The sequence below is a fragment of the Rhinopithecus roxellana genome, chromosome 13, assembly GCF_007565055.1.
Source record: "Rhinopithecus roxellana isolate Shanxi Qingling chromosome 13, ASM756505v1, whole genome shotgun sequence".
NCBI classification, from domain to species: Eukaryota; Metazoa; Chordata; class Mammalia; order Primates; family Cercopithecidae; genus Rhinopithecus; species Rhinopithecus roxellana.
The window spans coordinates 124,570,582-124,591,979 of record NC_044561.1 but is presented as its reverse complement, the minus strand read 5'-3'; the positions used below and the strand labels follow the sequence as shown (position 1 = coordinate 124,591,979).

The following is a 21,398-nucleotide window of genomic DNA, read 5'->3' as shown; positions in this document are numbered from 1 at the left end:
TGTTCTGTCCACCTAGAAAGCTCTCTTCCCATCTTGCGAGATGGGCTCCTTCTCTGGGCTCAGGGCTCCATGTAATCATCACCTCCACAGGAGCCCTCCCCCATAATTCTATCTAAAGCAGCCTCTCTGACTTCATTCTGCAATCACGTATTTCAGCAGTTTCCCAGTTCTGCCAAGCCCCCAGTAGAAGGTGAGCTCTTGGAAACAGGTTCTTAGGCAGATTCTTGTCTGTCCAGGCCTCCACCTCACCAGTAAGCCAGTGTTTTTATTCTTGTTGTTTTAGAGGCTGGATCTAGCTCAGTCACTCAGGCTAGAATGCAGTGGTGCCATCATAGTGCACAATAACCTGGAACTCCTATGCTCCTCCTGCCTCAGCCTCCCAAGTAGCTGGGACTGCCGCGCAGGCTAGTGTGCCCTGCGCTCATTTCTTAGGGTTAACCCTAACCCATTTAATGAGCACCCACGACTCCCTAACCCACGCCCCACTCTTAAGCAGAAGGCCTCAGGCTGGAAGGCAGCAGGGTTTCTTCATGTCCTTTCTTGGTTCTCTGATGATGGGCAAAGGCAGTAGAGACAGAAAGGAAAAGAGGAACGGAGTGCAAGGCGTGACCCTAAGAGGCCAGCCCTGCCAGCAGCACAGATCCCTCCAACCCAATAGATCCCTCCAACCCAACCTCCAGCATCTGTGCAGCATCCTACCAACTCAGAGGCTAGGCGGCCACACTGGGGCAAGACCCCAAGACCCCAGGACCTGGTCCAAGTGCCCTGCACTGGCCACAGGAGTGGACGACGAAATGCGGGTCTGCTGGCCCGGGAGGGCTCTGGGACCTTGGCCCCGCGGGACTGGAAGGGCAAACACCTGGCACGATGCGTACTGGCCCTAGGAAGATGGCACAGCAAGGTGCTGGCAGTCCCTGGGTGGCGGTGGCAGGAAGGGCCCAAGGGCAACATTGCTTCAAGAGGTCGAGAAAAGACGCGCATTATGTGGTCCCCAGGATGTGGAAGCTTGCTTGGAGCGTGCGGCTCCAGGGCAGCAGCGCGTGGAGGGCCTTAAGGATGCAATACTTGCCCGGGGTAGGGAGGCAGGGGACCTGGAGACAGCGGTGCGCTTGAACTTCCAGGGAAAGGCAGGAGACATGGCGCATGTGGTTCCCAGGATGTGGAAGCGCGTGGAGAGCGGCCCCGGGGCAGCGGAGAGGGGGGTTTTAATATCTGGCACATGTAGACCCTGGGGCGGTGTTGCTAGGGGCCCGGACCCGGGACCACCGGCGCACTTGGACCGCGGGGAAAGCTGACAGGGCGCACGACCCGAGGAGGCTGCCGCGCCGCCTGGTGCGTGAAGCTCCAGGGCACCGGAGCGCGGGGACCTTCAAGGCTGGCGCGTGCAGGCGAAGGGGCCGCAGGGTGGGCGCTCCTGGAAAAGCAGACCGGGAAGAAGGCAACGGAAGGGAGGGCGTAGCACAAGCCGTCCCGGACGCCGGCTCAGGAACGTGCCGAGAGGAGCGCAATCCAGCAGGCATGCCAGGGACCCCGGATCCAAGGTGCGGGGTCCCGATTGGGTGCCTGGACGCCCCGTGACGGTGGCGCCGCTGCAACTGTCCCGAAGCGGGGCGAGGCCCGGCGCCGCGCTCCCGGCTGCCCGCCCCTTCTCCCCGCCCCGCGCTCAGTCCCCTCCCTCCGTCCCGCCTCCTGCCCCGCTCCCTCCCTCGGCGGCTGCCGCGCCGCGCTCCCGGCGCACTCGGAGCCCGGCGGGGACCGGGAGGCAGAGACGGGGCGGCCGTGGCTCCGAGGGCGGGAGCTGAGCCGGGCCCCGGGACCGAAGTTTGGCGGCGGCTCTGGAAGGCAGAGCGGGCGCCCCGGGCGGCTTCCAGGCCCCTTTCGCGTCCTCGCCCCGGACCGGTGGGCAGCCGGGGGACGGAAGCCGCGGCCGGGCCAACTCCGAGGCGGGGACGCCGTGACGGGAACTTGAGGTGGGAACTTTGCGCGCTGCAGCCTCGCCGGGCGCCACCGAAGCGCGGGCCGGACCCCGAGCCTGCAAGCTCGGGCTCGAGGGCGGCTGCACGTGGCCGTGGCCCTGAACTCCCTGTGGGGGCCTCGAAACCCGCCTGCGGGGAGGCCAGGGCGACAGAGGACCCGGGAGCCACCGCTGGTGGCGGCGTGGAGCGCGCTTGCTACGGCCAAGGTGCCGGTCGGGCTTCGGTTCTTCCCAAGGGGTCCCCGGGATGCGAAGTCCGGGACGTTCGCCACCGCGGTGACCCGAGCGGGGGGCGCATCCTGGCTCTGGACTGAGATTTCTCCCGGGATCCCGGGAGGAGGGAGAGTTAGGGAATGGGGTGGGGGGTGTCTGTCACTTGCTCATTCACTGTATCCTTAGGCACGGTATGGAACCCCCCTCCACCCCCACCATGGGCCTGATTGAGTCAGTCATTATGAACATAACAAGCATTTATTGAGCGCCTACTGTGTGCTAGGCGCTGGGGATACTGAGACAGTTCACTAGGCACCCCAGTAACTGGTAGGAAGGTGATGGTCTCAGCCTTAGGGTTTCCATATGGGAGCGAGGTTCAGCCCGGAGGTATGGAAGGAAAAGGGTGAAGTTCATTCATTCATTCATAGATTGGACAAAGATGGGTTGAGCACCTATTATGAGCAGCTCATCATGCCAGGCGCTCAACAGTCATTCATTCGGTTCACAAACATTTATGGAGGTGCTATCCTGGGGAGAAGTGAAGAGGGATGGGATGGGGGCAGGATAGAATGGAGGCACCCTTCAAGCAGCTTAGAGAGAAATAAGGATTAAGACCCAGGCCCCCCCTTGGGAGGTCACAGACTGCTGGGGCGGCCAACTGTAGCAGCCCATGTGTATAGGCAGAAGTCTTGGTTCATCTAATGCATTCATTCTCAAGGTGGGAGGCGTGGAAGCTGGAATTGGTTCTAGAATAGGAAGAAAAGATCTTTTCAAAGCTCCTTAGGGGCGGGTGATGGGGTAGGGTGGGGAGGAGTTGAGAAACACTGATCCGACATTACTAAGGAATGCAGGTGCCCACCAATGGGGTTTGTGAGTTAAGTTGTGCATTCAGCAGGCATTTTCTTAAGCACTTGCTGTTATTAAGTCCTTAAAGGGTGTCAGGCACCAAAGTTACCCAGGTAAATGACAGACACATAGAAGAGGAAGACAGACACATACGCCCCCACCCCCTTGGCTGACTCCCTGAGATAAGTACAGGGGGAAGTGAGAGGAGGGAGCAGGAACTGGTCTGATTCATTGTGGGTTGGGGGAAGCTCCTGCCCTATGAATCTGAGCAGAGGTTTATTCATCAGTGTGTATTTGCTACCCCCATACCCATGATGGCAGAGTCCCTATGGAGAGCCTCACCGGCAGCACATCTCCAAGAAAAGTTTGGCACTGCTGACTGGGGCCATGTGGTGGGCACTGTGGCTAGGTCATGCTGTCCTTCTTTGGGGGATTTTTCAGGCTCTACCAGACCTGAGCTCTACTTGTGCCTCCTCCAGCTTTTGGAGCTCTGCAGTCACCTGCTAGGAGGGGAAGGAGGGAAAGTGTGTTTGAAAAACAGGCAAGCGCTGGCCCCTGGGGATCACCCTCCTCAGTCATTCTTGAAGCCAGCCCGTTCCAGTGGAAAGATGTCTGTCGTGGGACACACTCCTAACCTGCAGGGAACTGCAAGCGCACTGGAAACGAGGCAATCTAGGTTCTTCTCCTGAGACCTGAGAGCCCAGGCTCACAGCCTACAGCCTGGGTTCTCAAGCCGTGGGAGTAAAACAATCAACAAAACCCCTAGTTTTGCCAAACTCTGGGTTGCCTTTTTGGCCTCCGGGAGGGAGATGTGACAGTGGAGGCAGAGGTTACTCGTTTCTCCCCATCCCCAAAGACTTTCTCGAAGCTTGTCCTGGAGCCTGATTGGTGCAGATCTGAGCACCACTTAGAATTTTCTGCGCCAGATGCATAGCTGGGCTCTGGCAAGAGGGAAAGGAGATGCCTCAGGAAACAGAAGAACAAAGAGATGTGTGCTGGGTACAGGGCTAAGTGACGCAAACCAGCTCCAAGGAACTCACCTCCTGGAGCCTCAGTAGGTACCTTGGCTCAGCTGTCCTTTCTCCACCCTGCTTTCCAATGTTGATGAAGAGTCAACATTGCCTGTTGCTAGAGGTCTAGGAGTACAGGAATCTACTCTTGGTTGGTACATTAAGCCCAGAAATGGAGCCCTTGGGTGAAAAATGGCCCTTTAAGTAGAATTAATAAAAAGGGAGAGGCGAAGAATCTAGCTGAAGCACTCCATCGCTGTGGACCATTTTTGTCATCCAGCAGACTGTATTTGATTAACAAAATCAGAAATGAAGTGATTTTGCTACAAATAGGATCTGAATTGTGCCTAAGACTGTCCCTTGCCCTGAAGTGAGTCTTCAGTCTCACACCCACACCTCCCCAGGAAGGTCCAATCATGCTCTCCCTCCAGAGGACTCCGGTAAGCAGGTGTCTCCCTTCCTGCCGTCCCGAGGTCCCCACTGCTCCCCCAAGCCTGCTTCTCTGCTTAATTTTGAGCTACAAGGAGGCAAAGAGAAAAGGATCTTCTGGCTCCAGTCCCCAAACACCTCCCCATGGAAGAAGGCAAACGTAAACGTGCATTTGGTGTTATTTTGCTTGCCTGCAGCACAGCAGGGAGGCTCCCGAGGCAGCCTGTCTTTTTTATAGCGGGGAGGGACACTGGCACTTTTTCTCATTTGGGGGCAAGTGAGGGATGGAGGGAAGAGCCCAGCTCCCAGTGCATAATATCCCCAGGAACTTGGGCCCCAGCTTTCAGGAGGCTGGGCCAAGGCCCAGGGTGGTGGGACTATGGTGAGAACAGACGGCAGGTGGCTAAGAAAGACAGATTCTCCACCAGGGCACAGCAGCTCTTAGAAATCTAACATGCCAGGACCCGGGCCAGGCTAATGGTTGGATCCATTTTGATTAACGTTTTAATTGGGGATTAATGCAGCCTGACCCGCCTCTGAGTCGGCCGGCCAGGAGCCCTAATCCTGACAGATGAAGCTATGCTGGCAGTGAAACGCTGCAGGGCCTGGGAAAGAGTGGCATGGAGAGAGATGGACAGGTCCCCAAGACACCCACTGGGAGTGAGGGAATGGCAACGTTGAGAGACATGGTACGAGAGAGAGAAACCAAAGCCTGCAGAGTGCAGGAGAGAAATGCTTTCCTTCTGGAAAGTTGCCTTGGAGGCTATGTTAATTTCCTCCTTTCACATACTTGCACACATTTAGTGGCTTAAAGCAATACAAATTTATGATCATTATTATTTTATTTATTTATTTTGAAGACAGGGTCTTGCTCTATCACCCAGCTGGAGTGTAGTGTCACTATCATGGCCCACCGCAGCCTTGACCTCCTGGGCTCAAGTGTTCCTCCCGCCTCAGCCTCCTGAGTCACTGGGACTAGAGGTACACACCACCACACTCAGCTAATTTTTTTTTTTTTAATTGTAGAAACAGGGTCTCACTGTGTTGCCCAGGGTGGTCTTGAACTCCAGAACTCAAGCAGTTCTCTCACCTTGGCCTCCCAAAGTGCTAGGATTCCAGGCGTAAGCCACTGCGCCCAGCTTGAATTTATTGTCTCATAGTTTTTGGAGCTCAGAAGACCAAATGAGACTCACTGGGCCACAATCAAGGCATCCGCAGGGCTTCTGGAGACGACTCCACCCTCTGCCTCCATGGTCAACATCTCCTTCCCAGAGGCCAAAATGGCAACCCTGAGTTTGGCAAAACTAGGGGTTTTGTCGATTTTTTAATAGTGATAAATATGTTTCCCCAGCCATAGACAATTACCTGCTTCTCCCCATCCTCAAAAACATTCCAAAATCTTGTCCATATGAAATACAGACTAGAAACCCAGTCCTTGATTCACTGCAAGGGGTGGAGACATCACCCCAGCTCCCCAAAAGGAACAAGTGGTTCAAGGAGTCAGTAAAAGACAGGGGTCAAAGAGGTTTGGCCTGGAGTCCCACAGACCTAGTTTAATTCTGGCTTCATCGCTTCTTGCCAGACATAAGTTTTCACTTCTCAGAGCCTCAGTTTCTTCATTTATAAAGTGGGGGTATTAGTGATAATGCCCACCTTTTTAGGAAAGGATGGAGACTCATGCAATTAAGCCTCTAGCACAGCACCTGGCACTTAGTGAGTTTGCAGTGGAGGGAGGCTGTGGTTGCTGCTCTTTATAACACTTTGTGCACTTAGCACTCTCTCTGCATTCCACACTGCCACTTGGAAGAGGGACGGAGAGCATAAGACAGAAAGAACAGAGTCCAGAGAGGCCCGCAGTTTTTTGGAACCCCGGAGAGAGACCTGAAAGCAGTTGGGGTCAGCCCAGGACCATTTGTAGAACCATTTCATGCCCCGATGGAATGTAGCCATAGGGACAGGAGGCCTGGTGACACTGCTCATCCCTGCAGCAAACCTCCGTTCACCAGATCCCCATAATAGCCCTGTGAGGTTGGCAATCTTATCCCCACTTTCTAGGGGAGGAGGCAGGCTCAGAGAGGCCAGCGGCTCAGTGGGTGTGATGGCCTGCTCAGGCCACAGGGTTATTAGCAGCAGCAGGGGCGACTAGCCACGCCTGGCTTGGACCTTCACTCCATCCCATTCCGCCCTCCCAAATCCCACCGCACAGGTCCTGCACCTGTACCCTCAGTCATGTGCTGACCTCAGGGTGGTCACATGACAACTGCCACTCAGAACGCCTTATGGTCTCAATGATCATTTATCTTTGGAAGTATGTTCTCAGCCCTCAGCCATAGCTTATAAGCATCACCTTTTTCCCTAAAGGAAGGATAGAAAAATTGCAAGGAGAGTGTCAGTGGATCTCTGGGCTCCTGAATGGAAATTTGATCAAGGCAGCCCCAGTGCAGAAGATTTTTCTCACGAACCAGAAGGGATTCCATTTCTCCAATGAAGCGGGACTCACAGAGCCTTCCAGATCCTCTAGGAGATTGACACATTGGCCAGGGGAGTCCTGGCCAAAGCCCAGAGCAGCTCCTGTGCCTGGAGGCCCCTGGGAGAGCTCCAGGCATTCCCAGTCCCCTCCTTCACACAGAATCTCCAGGAGAGCCTGTGAAAATTCCTGAGCCTCCCCTTCAGGCATTCCCACTGGGAAGGAAGGGTCCCAGGAATCTGTATCTCCACCAAGCACCCCGAGCAATTCAGAAGGTTCTGTTGTTCTTGTGCTCTTCATTTTTCTTTTTAAACCTGGGTTAAAACCAGGAGTTGTACAAACCACACCGCTTCCCAGCACGCCTCCTCATTGGCCTGTGCCAGGCTGTCTCGTCTTACTCATTTTTCTTCTATTTTCCAATCTCCGTGCTTCTTCCCCTTCCTTTGCCCTTCCAGGCACCCTCCATGTGGTTGATATAGATCCTCACATGTGCTGGAGACCTTGTAAAATATGTAATGTGTGTGTGTTCATTTACATAAATAGCACAGTGCTAGAAACTTCTGTTTCTTTTTCCACTCGGCACACTGTTTTTAAGACCTAAATGTGTTGCTAAACTTCCACCCAGTCCATTGCTTCTGATTCCTGGGCAATCTGCAGGATTCCAAAATCTGCCTCTATGAAGACTTGCTGTCCACTCCCCTGGGGATGGATGCTAGGGGACCTCCTGGTACCTTAAACAACACAGAACACACATTCTTGTACCTCGTTTGTTACTGTCTTCCATCTGGTTCCCCAGAAGCAAACCCTGAGTGAAGGATTTGAGTGCAAATAATTTATTACTGACAATGTCTGCCACAACCCTTTGTGGTCCCAGGTCTGGGAAATATACCCAGAAGTGGGATTCTGGGTCACAGGGCAGCGGCATCCTCATTTCCCTCATCACCACCCAGTGGCTTTCCCAGAGTGCTAGGCCAGCCCACACACCCTCCAGCAATGGGGTCCGGGGGTCACATGATGCTGGATCCAAATCCCAGTGGGTCAGGTCAGAAAAGAAGATTCTCTTGGGAAGCAGGGAGCGGGGCAGCTGACTCTTCTTGTAGCTCGTGAGAATTCCAAGGCGACTACTGAGGGTTCACTGAGTATCAGGCATGGAGCCAAGCGTATCACCTATGCCATCTGCTTTTGTCCTCACCATAACTCAAGGAGGCAGGAGCTGTTTATAGCCTCATTATACAGATAAAGAAACTGAGTCTCAGGGGTAAGGCATGACTTGCCGAAAGTCACAGAGCAACTGGCCTTGAACCCAGGTCTCCTGATTTTAAAGCCTGTGCGCCCTTCTGCTTCCTCAGCTTGGGGTGGTTGGCACATTGTCCCCTGAGCTGGAGCAGAACCAGAACCAGCTTTTTTTCAACATCCTATTTTTTTTTTTTTCTCAAGACAGAGTCTTGCTCTGTCACCCAGGCTGGAACTCAGTGGCGCCATCTCCGCTCACTGCAACCTCCGCCTCCCAGGTTCAAGCGATTCTCCTGCCTCAGTCTGCCCAGTAGCTGGGATTACAGGCGCCCACCACCATGCCCAGCTTAATTTTGTATTTTTAGTAGAGATGGGGCTTCACCACGTTGGCCAGGCTGCTCTCAAACTCCTGGCCTCAAGTGATCGCCCGCCTCAGCCTCCCAAAGTGCTGGGATTACAGGCGTGAGCCACCATGCCCGGCCTCAGCATCCCATTTCCTATTGCAACTGTCACAAATTACCACAAACTGAGTGGCTTAAGACAGCCCAATTGTATTATCTTACAGGTCTGAAAGTCAGAGATTGGAAATGGGTCTGCCTGGGCTAATATTGAGTATTGGCAAGGCTGTGCTCCTTTCTGCAGGCTCCAGGGAGCTCATTTCCTTGCCTCCTCCAGCCTTTGGAGGCCACCTGCATTCCTTGACTCATGGCCCCTTCCTCCATCTTCAAAGCCAGCAGTGGCCAGTGGAGTCATTCTCATGCCACAGCCCTCTGCCGCTCTGCCTCCTGCTTGCTTCTTCTTCCACAAATAAGGACCCTGTTGATTACACTGGGCCCGCCCAGATCATCCAAGATAATTTCCCATCTTAGGTCAGCTGATTAGCAGCCTTAATTCCATTTGTAACCTTCATTCCTCCTTGCAATGCAGTCTAACATAGTCACAGGTTCCAGAGATTAGGATTAGGACATGGGTATCAAGGGGAATGTGGGGACATTTTTCTGCCTACCATATGCCCTGCACTGACCACTCTGGCCTGATGTGATGCACCTTCAGTGGTTACCGGACACAGGGCACAGGTGAGGCCCCTGCCTCTGGCTTCACCATAGCTCTGCTACCCGGTGGCCCCCCTGCCCTTGCCAGTCTAACCAGGTCAAAGCTGCCAGGTGACACCCTCCCCCCTCCGCAAACACACCCATCAGCTCAGCATTGATGGTCTGGCACCATCCTTGGGAGACACCCATCTCCGCCCTCTCTCCTGGATTTTGCCGGCATCCTCTTCTGTCCATCGTCCCACAGCCAGGAACGGCTTCCTCTGACTCAGCTCACCATATCGCCACCTATCGGTAGCCTCGGTAAATGGTACCCCCGGAATCCTGATTCTCTTTCCCGCTCCCCCAGGCCCCATTCCTCAGCCAGTCCTGAAGGCTCTTCCTCCAAAGTTCATCCCAAATCCCTCCCGTTCTCCAGGACTTCCACCGCTGCAAACCTTAGTCACTTCCACAATGACTTCCATAGCCTCCAGCCTGGGTTCTCCAGCCCACCCACTGTCCACTGACCTGGCAGGTGCACATGGACTCCTTGTCCCTTGCAGAATAAGCCCCAGCTCCTTATTGTCAGTCCCTGGGCCCTGCTGCACCTAGCCCCTGCCCCCCTCCTCTTCTCCCAGCTTCCCCGCGCTCTGTGCTCGGCCTTCTCTGATCTTTGATCATCCAAGCCCACCCCCAAGTCAGGGAGCAAATTCTTGCCACTCCCTCTGCCAGGTCCTCACAGAGCTGGATCCATTCATGCGGGTCAGCCCCATGTCCCCTCCTTCAAGAAGCCCTTCCTCACCCCTCCAGCCAGTGTTGCCCCACATCCCACAGTAGACATTCTCCATCTCTCACCTTGCTCTGTCAACAACACTGCAGTCGCTGCAGCCTGAAATGACTTGTGTGCTCATTTGGAAGCAGTCTCTCCCACCAGAAGGTCACCTCCGTGAGGACAAGGGCTGGGTCTGTCTTGGTCTCTGCTGTGTCTCTGGCTCTAACACAGAGTCTGAGTCTGACACGTGGTGAGTGTTCAGTAACTATTGAATAAATGAGCAAATGAATGAATGAATGAATGACACCTGCCTCCGGACTTCACCTCACCTCCCCCATCACAGCCTCTGCCTCAAACAGCTTCCTCTCCCCAAGCATCCATAGACCCTCGGAGGCAAAATCACTAAAACCCACCACGCTGTAGAACTAACACCATGGAGAAATAAAAATTTTCTTGTGAGGATGTCAGGCTGGGTGAAAAGCAGCATTATTTTTCAGAAGCCCAGGCTTTGGGGCCTCTTTGATTTATGAACTTTAGTGTAGGGTCTAGAGGTGCTGAGCCGTCCATCTCACATCAGATCGGGTATCTGCAAGACCAAAGGCCATGGAAAAATATGCCTGTTCTTCCTTTAGCAAGTTCCGGCCTCGGCATCTCCCTAGGGAACTCTGGCTTTGAGAACAAGGTCGTTACTGTGTTTATTACCCTCCGAGTAGCATCAGCCTCTCCATACTCACTGTGCTGCTGAGACAGGATCACTTTCCACACAGGAAACTCACATGGCGGCAGGGCATGAAGGAAATAAATCACTAATTGGAGGAGTTTTCTGCTGGAGGGAAAGCTGGGAGGGTTGAAAGAAGAAATTCCTAAAAAGAAGAGGTCATTAAAGCCATGGAGATTCACAAGAGCCCTCCAGGGCTTGTGTGTGGCACTTTCCCTTTACCTCCATCACCATTCTTGCCAAACAGAATGTCACTTTTTCTCTTGTCTGTGGTAGCAAAGATGAAACAGCAGAGCTGAAAAGAGAGATCACCAAGGAAAGTGCCTGAAAGGGATTATTCCCACGCCTCCAAGGGATCCTGGCAGGCTGTGCCTGAGGAGATGGGTTCCAATTTTAGGTGAAGTTAAAAACACTCTCACCGTCTAAAATCAAATCATTTTCTTTTAAACACAGGTGTACCCTAGTTTTCCAAACCCTGATCTATGCAATTGTAGCCTGCCCCAAAGATCAGTGAGTAGTAGAGGGATGATGTGCTTTTGTAAAGCAATTCCTCTTAGGAAGGAGCCCCTTTTAAGTGTGAAACCCCCTGCCTCTCCTTCCAGCACCTATTAAAACACTTTCTCATTCATTTGCACATGTGTTTGTGTATGTGTGTGTGCATGAGCGGGTGTATTCCTGAACATGTCCACACCACCGACCCATATTTAAGTATTAGAAATGGGTTTCCATTTGGAATTGATAGACTTTTACCACTTGATTCCATCGGGGATTTGTCTAGGGAGAGGGCTAGTGAATTTTTTTTTTTTTCTTTTTTGAGACAGAGTCTTGCTGTGTCACCCGGCTGGAGTGCAGTGGCACAATCTCAGCTCACCGCAACCTCCGCCTGCCAGGTTCAAGGGATTATCCTGCCTCAGCCTCCCGAGTAGCTGGGATTACCAGCACGTGCCACAACACCTGGCTAATTTTTGTATTTTTAGTAGAGATGGGGTTTCACCATGTTGGCCAGGATGGTCTCGATCTTATGACCTCATGATCCACCCACCTCGGCCTCCCAAAGTGCTGGGATTACAGGCCTGAGCCACTGCACCGGGCCGAGGGCTGGTGATTTTTAAAAGCAGAGTGTTTGACTCCTACTAAGTTTTCTGTGCATCAGCTTAATTCCAGAGAGCTCTGTAGCTGTAATCTACGGGTCTCAAACTCAAATGCCTATAGGGCCGGGAAGGAAACACATGTGAGTGGAATAGAGTGGGCGTTAGGAAGACAATAGTGGGGGTGGGGGGTGGGGGGTGGACTGTGGTGGATTGGAGTATGTGCTGCCTAAAGGGGTAGCCATTTCTCAGTTGGCATTTGGGCCAAGTGTTGCCAGATATCCTGATTTTTTAAGAGAAGCCAAGGATATGGATTTTCACATGAAATTTCTCAACTTTCAAAAACTTCTCCAAGCCAAGCAAAATATTTGTGAACCAAATTCAGCCCATGAACTGGTAATGAATAAGCAATCTTGTTCCAGTAGCGCAAACCCTTAGCTTTGAGGGTAGGGAAGGAAGGAGTCCATGTGAGTTGATGTTTTGACCTTGGTTCCCCAGAAGTCGCCTTATCATGTTGGTCTCATCAACAGGAGATGTACTTATTTAGCAAGCACTTCTTTGAGCCCTTACAGTGGTGAGCGCAGGGATTCAGAGATGACTGAAGCATGTTTCTTCCCCCAGGGAGCAGGCTGCCTAATGAAGGAGCCAGGCTTGCACACAGACAATTCTAGAACCGGGTGGTAAGTGCCGTGAAGACGGATGCACCAGTTGTAAGGGGAGGGGTGCTCGATTTAGCTGGAAGAGCCGAGGAAGGCTTCCTGGATGAACGTGGCTGTCCAGCTCACCCCTGCATCCATCCTCAAGGTGATGTTTGCGTCACCTGAGCAAACATGGCATTGCTTTCACAGCTGTGCATTTCTTTGTCCGTTGCTTCTGATTTATGGCAAGTGATACCTGTTTTCCATTAATGGAAACAATAGAAGTTGTCCCTTTAAGATAAATAATAATAGGCCAGGCACGGTAGCTCACACCTATAATCCCAGCACTTTGGGAGGCCAAAGTGGGCAGATCACCTGAGGTCAGGAGTTCAAGACCAGCCTGGCCAACATGGCAAAACCATTTCTACTAAAACTACAGAAATTAACCGAGTGTGGTGGCACACCTGTAGTCCCAGGTATTCGGGAGGCTGAGGCATGAGAATTCCTTGAACCCAAGGCGCAGAGGTTGCAGTGAGCCAAGATGGTGCCACTGCGCTCCAGCCTAGGCAATAGAGCGAGACTCTGTCTCAAAAATAATAATAATAATAGACAATAATTACTGAGTACCTACTATGTGCCAGGCACTGCATTAAATGCTCCTATGTACATAATTCACTTAGGCCTCCCAGTAATCTTATCAAATAGGTCACGTGGCTGTACCCATTTTACAGACAAGGAAATTGAGACACACCAAGGTTGAGTCACTTGCCTAGGCTGTGTAACTCCAAAGTCTACGTTCATAACCACTAACCAGGCTTCTCCACCTCAGCATTAAGGACATTTGGGACCAAATAAGTGTCTGTTGTGGGGACTGTCCTGTGCATTGTAGGACATGCAACAGCATTCCCTGGCCTCTACCTACTAAATGTCAATAGCATCCCCAGTCATGACCAGCAAAAATGCCTCCAGGCATTGCTACATGTCTTTTGAGAGAAAAAAATCAGCCCTATGAGAACTGTAGGTCTACACTAAATTGTTTTTCCAAGCCAAATAAATACCAAAAAAAAAGGTTAATTTAAAATAAAATGTTAAGTAAATAACAGTATATGTGTCACCTGAAAATCCACTAGGATGTCAGCTGCCTGGGATCAGAGACCCCCTTCACATTCTGCACACGGCTGCATCCCCAGTGCATAGATGGATATGGGAGACTCGTGAAGGCTGGGAGATGCTGAACAATATTGTTGCTATTTCACTATTAGGTGAATGTCTTTGTCAGCTCAGGCTGATGTAACCAAATATTAATACCACAGACTGGGTGGCTTCAGCAACACTTATTTCTCCCAGTTCTGTCGGCTGCAAGTCCAAGAGCAGGGTGCCAGCGGCACTGTCCTCCAGGTTTCACACTTAGATGCCTCCCTGAGTGTTCACACGGCAAAGAGAACGCCCTGGTGTCTCCTCCTTTTTTTTTTTTTTTTTTTTTTGAGACGGAGTCTTGCTCTGTCACCCAGGCTGGAGTGCAGTGGCACGATCTCACCTCAATGCAACCTTCACCTCCCAGATTCAAGTGATCCTCATGCCTCAGCCTCCCTAGTAACTAGGATTACAGGTGCACAACACCATGCCTAGCTAGTTTTTCTATTTTTAGTAGAGACAGGGTTTCACCATGTCTCTACCAGAGGTTTTCACCTCTGGTGATCCACCCGCCTCAGCCTCCCAAAGTGCTGGGATTACAAGCGTGAGCCACTGCGCCCCGCCTGTCTTCCTCTTCTTAAAAGAACACGAATCCCATCGTGGGGACTTTGCTGCCATAACCACATCTGAACCAAATCACATCTCAAAGCCTCCACCTCCTAATACCATCCCACGGAGGGCTAAGGGCTGCAGCCTATGGATGTGGGGGACAAAGATTCCATCCCTAACTGAATATCTGCGGAGTCTGCATTCTCAGCAAGGTGAAGCTAAGGGTGGTCACTAAGGTCTTTCCTCCCTTCTCCCCACAGGCCCGAGAGGGATGTGAAGGCTCAAAATGACCCTCTTACCGGGAGACAATTCTGACTACGACTACAGCGCGCTGAGCTGCACCTCGGACGCCTCCTTCCATCCGGCCTTCCTCCCACAGCGCCAGGCTATCAAGGGCGCGTTCTACCGCCGGGCGCAGCGACTGCGGCCGCAAGATGAGACCCCTCAGGGCTGCCAGCCCGAGGACCGCCGCCGTCGGATCATCATCAACGTGGGCGGCATCAAGTACTCGCTGCCCTGGACCACGCTGGACGAGTTCCCGCTGACGCGCCTGGGGCAGCTCAAGGCCTGCACCAACTTCGACGACATCCTCAACGTGTGCGATGACTACGACGTCACCTGCAACGAGTTCTTCTTCGACCGCAACCCGGGGGCCTTCGGCACTATCCTGACCTTCCTGCGCGCGGGCAAGCTGCGGCTGCTGCGCGAGATGTGCGCGCTGTCGTTCCAGGAGGAGCTGCTGTACTGGGGCATCGCGGAGGACCACCTGGACGGCTGCTGCAAGCGCCGCTACCTGCAGAAGATCGAGGAGTTCGCGGAGATGGTGGAGCGGGAGGAAGAGGACGATGTGCTGGACAGCGAGGGCCGCGACAGCGAGGGCCCAGCCGAGGGCGAGGGCCGCCTGGGGCGCTGCATGCGGCGACTGCGCGACATGGTGGAGAGGCCGCACTCGGGGCTGCCCGGCAAGGTGTTCGCCTGCCTGTCGGTGCTCTTCGTGACCGTCACCGCCGTCAACCTCTCCGTCAGCACCTTGCCCAGCCTGAGGGAGGAGGAGGAGCAGGTAAGAGCCCACGCCCCGCGGGGAGATGCGCCACGAGGGAAGGGACTCTGAGCATTGTCACCTCCCCCAGGAAGCCTCCCCTGATTGCACACTGGCTGAATAGTATCCCTGGTCCCTCCTGACATCAGGAATGTTTGTGTGCATGGTCTGCCTCCCTGTTAATATGTGAGCGCATGGGGGTCCATCCCTGTCCCTGTCCTGGCCTCCACTGTGCCTGCCACTGCACTCTCCCTTGCCAGTATCTAGAACAGTGTCCAGCACAAACAGGCTCTCAGCCACTATTTGTTGAATGAACAAATGAGTGGATAAATGGATGGCGTGATTTTTGACGTGCCTGGCCCTGAGTGAAGCATATTACATAGATCATCAAATTTATCTCAACCACTTGGCCCTTTCTCAACCTTCCTAATCCTTTGCATCATAGTAGCCCAGACACATTTTCTGGGTCCTGAAGATAATTTTTACTGATGGGTACATGTGTGTCTACACATGAGTGAGCATTTCTTTTTGTTACATAAGAGAATGAATGGAGTTTATTTACTCTAGGGCCTGACACGGGTGTGTGCTACGGTCTAAGGGCTCCCACTCATCTGGGAGTTCACGGGAGCCGGGAGCTGGGCTGCATGTGCCACCTACGTCTTATCTCCCCAGGGAATGATAAGAGCCTTGGGGAGCTCCCTGGAGCAACCCTGTCGGGGAAGTGTTTTCACACCCACTCGGTATTTGAGGACACTGCCCAACCCCAGGTCTAAGTCCAGTCTGTGTTTGTAAGCATGGAAATATGGCTCCCACGTGGCAGCTTGGGGACCTAATATAGCCCCACCAGACTATGTGATTTGGGAAACAGGGTTTCCCAAAAATTTGACTTGGTTGCCAACATTAAAAGTGAAGGTTTTTTACATAAAAATTCAAAATCTCAGCTTCTTTTAAAAATCATAAGATCAGGCCAGGTATGGTGGCTCATGCCTATAATCCCAACACTTTGGGAGCTGGAGGCAGAAGGATCGCTTGAGCCCAGGAGTTCAAAATCATGCTGGGCGACGTAGTGAGACCCTGTCTCTACAAAACCAACAAACAAAACCAAAAAAAAAAAATTTAATTAGCTAGGTGTGGTGGCTTGCACCTGTAGTCCCAGCTACTTGGAAGGCTGAGGCAGGAGGATTGCTTGAGCCTTGGAGGTGAGGCTGCAGTGAACCGTGATCACACCACTGCTCTCCAGCCTGGGCAACAGAGTGAGACCCCATCTCTAAAAAATAAAATTTAAAAGAAAATTCTAAGGTTGGGTCCCTCCCCTCCCCCACCGCTGCCAACATACACACCAACCTGCAGTCCTACACGGCAGCTCCTGGGAACAGCCAAGTCCACAGGGGCCCAGTTCAGTCTTCTTGTGTATGAGACCATGGGCCTTTGAGTTGGTGACTCCTTCCCTATATATGGGGATTCTTAAGCTTCAAGAAAGACCAAAAGGTCTCAGAGGTACAAATTGTATAGGCAGTGGAGAAACAGGTATGGCGGTGTGAAATGAACGTAAATATCATGCCAGCCAGTATTTTTTGAGCACTGACTGTATACCCTGCATGTGCTAAGTGCTTTACATGCACTCTCGAATTTAACATTAGAAGTACTCACCATATCAGGATTTTTCCACTTATGTATGTGGAGGAAGTAGCAATAGCTATTGCAGTAATAATCCACAGAGGGCTGCTGGTATTTTTTGTATACATTGAATTTTTTTTTTTTTTTTTTTTCTAAGAGACAGGGTCTTGCTTTGCTGCCCAGGCTGGCCTCAAACTCCTGGCTTCAAGTGATCCTCCCACCTCTGCCTCCCAAAGTGCTAAGATTACAGTGTACTGGAGTACAGTGGTGCAATCTTGGCTCACTGCAACCTCCACCTCCCAGATTGAAGCGATTCTCATGTCTCATTTATATGCACTCTCGAATTTCACATTCGAAGTACTCACCGTGTCAGGATTTTTCCACTTACGTATGTGGAGGAAGTGAGCCCCCATGCCTGGCTTATAAGCTGATTTTTTAAATGGGTATTAAGAAAATAGCATTCAACTAGTAAAATTAACTTTTTAAACTTTTTTTAATTAGATAAACAATTTTAGGCCACGTGTGGTGGCTCACGCCTATAATCCCAGCACTTTGGGAGGCTGAGGCAGGTGGATCACTTCAGGTCAGGAATTCAAGACCAGCCTGACCAACATGGCAAAACCCCATCTCTACTAAAAATACAAAAATTAGCTGGGCGTGTTGGCACTCGCTTGTAATCCTAGCTACTTGGGAGGCTGAGACATGAGAATCGCTTCAATCTGGGAGGTGGAGGTTGCAATGAGCCAAGATCTCTCCACTGTACTCCAGTCTGGGCAACAGAGTGAGACTCTGTCTGAAAAAAAAAAAAAAAAATTAGAGATGGTGTGTTGCTATGTTGCCCAGGTTGGACTCGAACTCTTGGACTCAAGCATTCCTCCTGCCTCGGTCTCCTGAATAGCTGGGACAACAGGCACATGCCATCACACCCAGCTGGTAAAATTAACTTTTAATAAGCATGAAGGGTAGTGATGATGAGGTCAGGGCTAGAGCCAGATAGCCTGAATTCAAATCCTGCTTTCTCCTCTCTAGGTGGGCAGTAGCTGTGAGCAAGTTACTTAACCTCTTTGAGCCTCTGATTTCTCACCTGTCCAGGGTGGGTATGAACAGGCCCACCTCACAGTGTTGCAAGGATTCAGTGAGTTCACATGAAGTGATTAGAAGTGATTGGGGCCGGGTGCAGTGACTCACAACTGTAATCCCAGCACTTTGGGAGGCTGAGGCAGGCGGATCACTTGAGGTCGGGAGTTCGAGACTAGCCTGACCAACATGGAGAAACCCAGTCTCTACTAAAAATACAAAATTAGCCAGACATGGTGGCACATGCCTATAATCCCAGGTACTCGGGAGGCTGAGGCAGGAGAATCGCTTGAACCTGGGAAGCGGAGGTTGTGGTGAGCTGAGATTGCACCACTGTACTCCAGCCTGGGCAACAAGAGCAAAAAAAAAAAAAAAAAAAGAAGTGATTGGGCTGACTGAGTCCACACCACATGAAGGGATTAGAAGTGGTACATAGCGAGTGTGCAGCAAGTCCTCTCTTAAGGATTAAGGTCAAGAAGAAAAAGAAAAGGGAAAACGCTCACCATTTGAGACCTGTCTGGAAAGTGCTGTACTTAGTGTAAGTTTCTTCTCAGCTCCAACATCTTTGATCGTGATTTTATCAGGAAAATACTAATAAAGCCACTTGTTTTGTTCGACTTCTGATACTTGCTTTTTGAAAAAATAGTAATACCTTGCCTTTTTAAGGATTCAGTGAAAATGCCGTTCTTCAACTTCATTTTGGGGCCCAGAGCGGGATTCACTGCTTCACTTGCTCCTTGTGCACACATTTGAGTGCCTACTGTATGCAGGCACTACAGGGGAGACAGGGTGACCAGGACAAGTCTTCCAACCTCAAAGAGCTTCAAGTCTATTGGGGTTGGGATGGATTAGTGGCGCCACCCCCCATCACCATAAGCATGAGACACAAACCAAGGAGGCTCTGTGTGGGAGGCCCACTGACGCTGCTGGAGCTACTTAGTGGGGCACACTCCAGGAAGGCTTCCCAGAGGAAGGGGCTTCCCATCCCAGAAGTCTAAGACCTTAAAGCCCCACCAGGTATTAGCTCATATCTCCAGCCTCTAACATATTCCTAGAGACAGAATTGTTCGGGTGGGACTTGTCGAACTCAGCGGTAACCCAGAACCTCCAAGATGCCCCAGGACTGAAACCACACTGGCCTCTCCTCTCTGCCAAAGGCCCCTTCAAGGATGAGGCCCAAATCCACTCAAGGACTGTTTACTACCCAGTTATATTCCAGACCAGAGAGGCAAGCTGGCAGCCTGCATGCCAGACCCAATAAAAATATGTGTTTTCGTGGGCCATAGAGTATTTCTTTGCATTGAATTACCACCAGGACTTAAATCAACACTTTATCTATTTAACCAACATTATCACCAACATTTATCACCAGGAGAGTTCATGTAAAACTGCACATTTCCAGCCTCTTTTGAAAGCTTTGGTGAGGCAGCCTTAGCCTAAATTTGCCTGGGGCAGTGATGGGGGCACTGAACATGACTATCCCTCAGAGTCCATTGGGAGCCATGGAGGGTGCTAAGCAGAGGAGGAACAGGATCCATCTGGCTATGTGTGGAAAATGGACTGCAGGGATGAGGGAGCCCATTGGAGAGGTGACTGCAACTGTCCAGGCAAGAAAGAACAGTAGCCCGACCAGGTGGGAGCAGTGGGCAGTGGGTTTGATTCTCGCACTGTTTTAAATGAAGAGACTTCCTGGGAGTTATACACAAGGTGGTAAGGATGACTGACGCCAGGGTCTTTTGTCCTGAGCAATTGGCAAGATGGGATTGCCGAAAGCTAGGGAGGGAAACCACCAGTGGGCAGAGGAAACCAGGATCCCATGGCAAGTTCGAGATGCCCCTCAGACACCCAGGTGGGAGCGTCAGGGAGGCAGCCGGTTGGAGGAGGTCTGGAGTTCAGGGCCGAGGTGGGGGCTGGAGAGAGAGATGAGGAGCAGCCAGAGTAGAGATGGTGCTTAGTGCCGCAGGCCTCAGAGTGGGCACAACTAGGGAGAGCACCCGGGGCCACTCAACCTGGAGAGGTCACCTTCCACCTGGGAAGCCCAGCAGGGCACAGGGCAGAGCTTCCGCGCTCCTTCCCTGGTGGGCCCGCTGACCCCTCCGGCGTCCCTTTCCCTCTCTCCCAGGGCCACTGTTCCCAGATGTGCCACAACGTCTTCATCGTGGAGTCGGTGTGCGTGGGCTGGTTCTCCCTAGAGTTCCTCCTGCGGCTCATTCAGGCGCCCAGCAAATTCGCCTTCCTGCGGAGCCCGCTGACGCTGATCGACCTGGTGGCCATCCTGCCCTACTACATCACGCTGCTGGTGGACGGCGCCGCTGCGGGCCGCCGCAAGCCCGGCGCGGGCAACAGCTACCTGGACAAGGTGGGGCTGGTGCTGCGCGTGCTGCGGGCGCTGCGCATCCTGTACGTGATGCGCCTGGCGCGCCACTCCCTGGGGCTGCAGACGCTGGGGCTCACGGCCCGACGATGCACCCGCGAGTTCGGGCTCCTGCTGCTCTTCCTCTGCGTGGCCATCGCCCTCTTCGCGCCCCTGCTCTACGTCATCGAGAACGAGATGGCCGACAGCCCCGAGTTCACCAGCATCCCTGCCTGCTACTGGTGGGCCGTCATCACCATGACGACGGTGGGCTATGGCGACATGGTCCCCAGGAGCACCCCGGGCCAGGTGGTGGCCCTGAGCAGCATCCTGAGCGGCATCCTGCTCATGGCCTTCCCAGTCACCTCCATCTTCCACACCTTCTCCCGCTCCTACCTGGAGCTCAAGCAGGAGCAGGAGAGGGTGATGTTCCGGAGGGCGCAGTTCCTCATCAAAACCAAGTCGCAGCTGAGCGTGTCCCAGGACAGTGACATCTTGTTCGGAAGTGCCTCCTCGGACACCAGAGATAATAACTGAGCGCAGAGGACACGCCTGCCCTGCCTGCCATCTGTGGCCCGAAGCCATTGCCATCCACTGCAGACGCCTAGACAGGGACAGGCCGCTTCCGAGTGCAGTCCTGGCGCAGCACCGACTCCCACGCACCCGGGGAAGGACACCCTCACTCCCACACCCCGGGAACGGCACCCGCACATCAGCAGAGGGGCCCTGCCCCTCCGCCTGCAGCCATGAAAGGAAGCCGGGTCATCAGCCCAGCCCCGCCCGCCCCAGCCCCTATGTCTGTTTCCCTCAGTAAGGAGATGGCTTATTCTTTTCACCATGCAAATAACATGCCCAGCAAAAACTTGCTTTATGGGTCTGCCTGGAGAAAAAAAAATACAAACAGCAACAACAACATGTCTGTCTCTAATGTGGATCATGTCCAGGGAAAAGAAACTGATGAAAAAGAGAGAATGCCTTCCATGGGGCTCTCTTAAAAGGGGGAGCTGGGTTTCTCAGCAAAGCCAGCGGGTGGGGACTGGAAGTAAAGGGCCCTGTGTGCTTGGGTCGTTCAGGCCCGGTGGGGCCCTACTGGGCCTGAAAAAGAGAGAGAACAGACACTTTCAGGAAAATGACTTGTGAATACTGTACTCC

At 52.7% G+C, this 21,398-nt stretch overlaps 1 protein-coding gene across 2 annotated transcripts; it reads left to right on the top strand.

Annotated features, from left to right (window-relative positions):
- Positions 1–1,703: 1,703 nt before the first annotated feature.
- KCNG1 (potassium voltage-gated channel modifier subfamily G member 1) lies at positions 1,704–21,158 on the top strand. 2 transcript variants are annotated; one of them, XM_030915150.1, is made up of 4 exons: positions 1,716–1,970; positions 12,401–12,459; positions 14,421–15,220; positions 20,016–21,011. In XM_030915150.1, the coding sequence occupies exons 3-4, from the start codon at positions 14,447–14,449 to the stop codon at positions 20,781–20,783; spliced, it is 1,542 nt and encodes a 513-aa protein (XP_030771010.1). In that variant the 5' UTR covers positions 1,716–1,970; positions 12,401–12,459; positions 14,421–14,446; the 3' UTR covers positions 20,784–21,011. The 2 variants fall into 2 exon arrangements, with proteins under 2 accessions (XP_010361680.1, XP_030771010.1); XM_010363378.1 differs by lacking the exon at positions 12,401–12,459 and having other exon boundaries at positions 1,704–1,970; positions 20,016–21,158.
- Positions 21,159–21,398: the final 240 nt, after the last annotated feature.

Bases quoted from the DNA above. Each gene is read 5' to 3' on its own strand.
- KCNG1 (XM_010363378.1), top strand. From the start codon at position 14,447: ATGACCCTCTTACCGGGAGACAATTCTGACTACGACTACAGCGCGCTG. The intron at 15,221-20,015 runs GTAAGAGCCCAC...CCTCTCTCCCAG, and splicing joins TGAGGGAGGAGGAGGAGCAG to GGCCACTGTTCCCAGATGTG.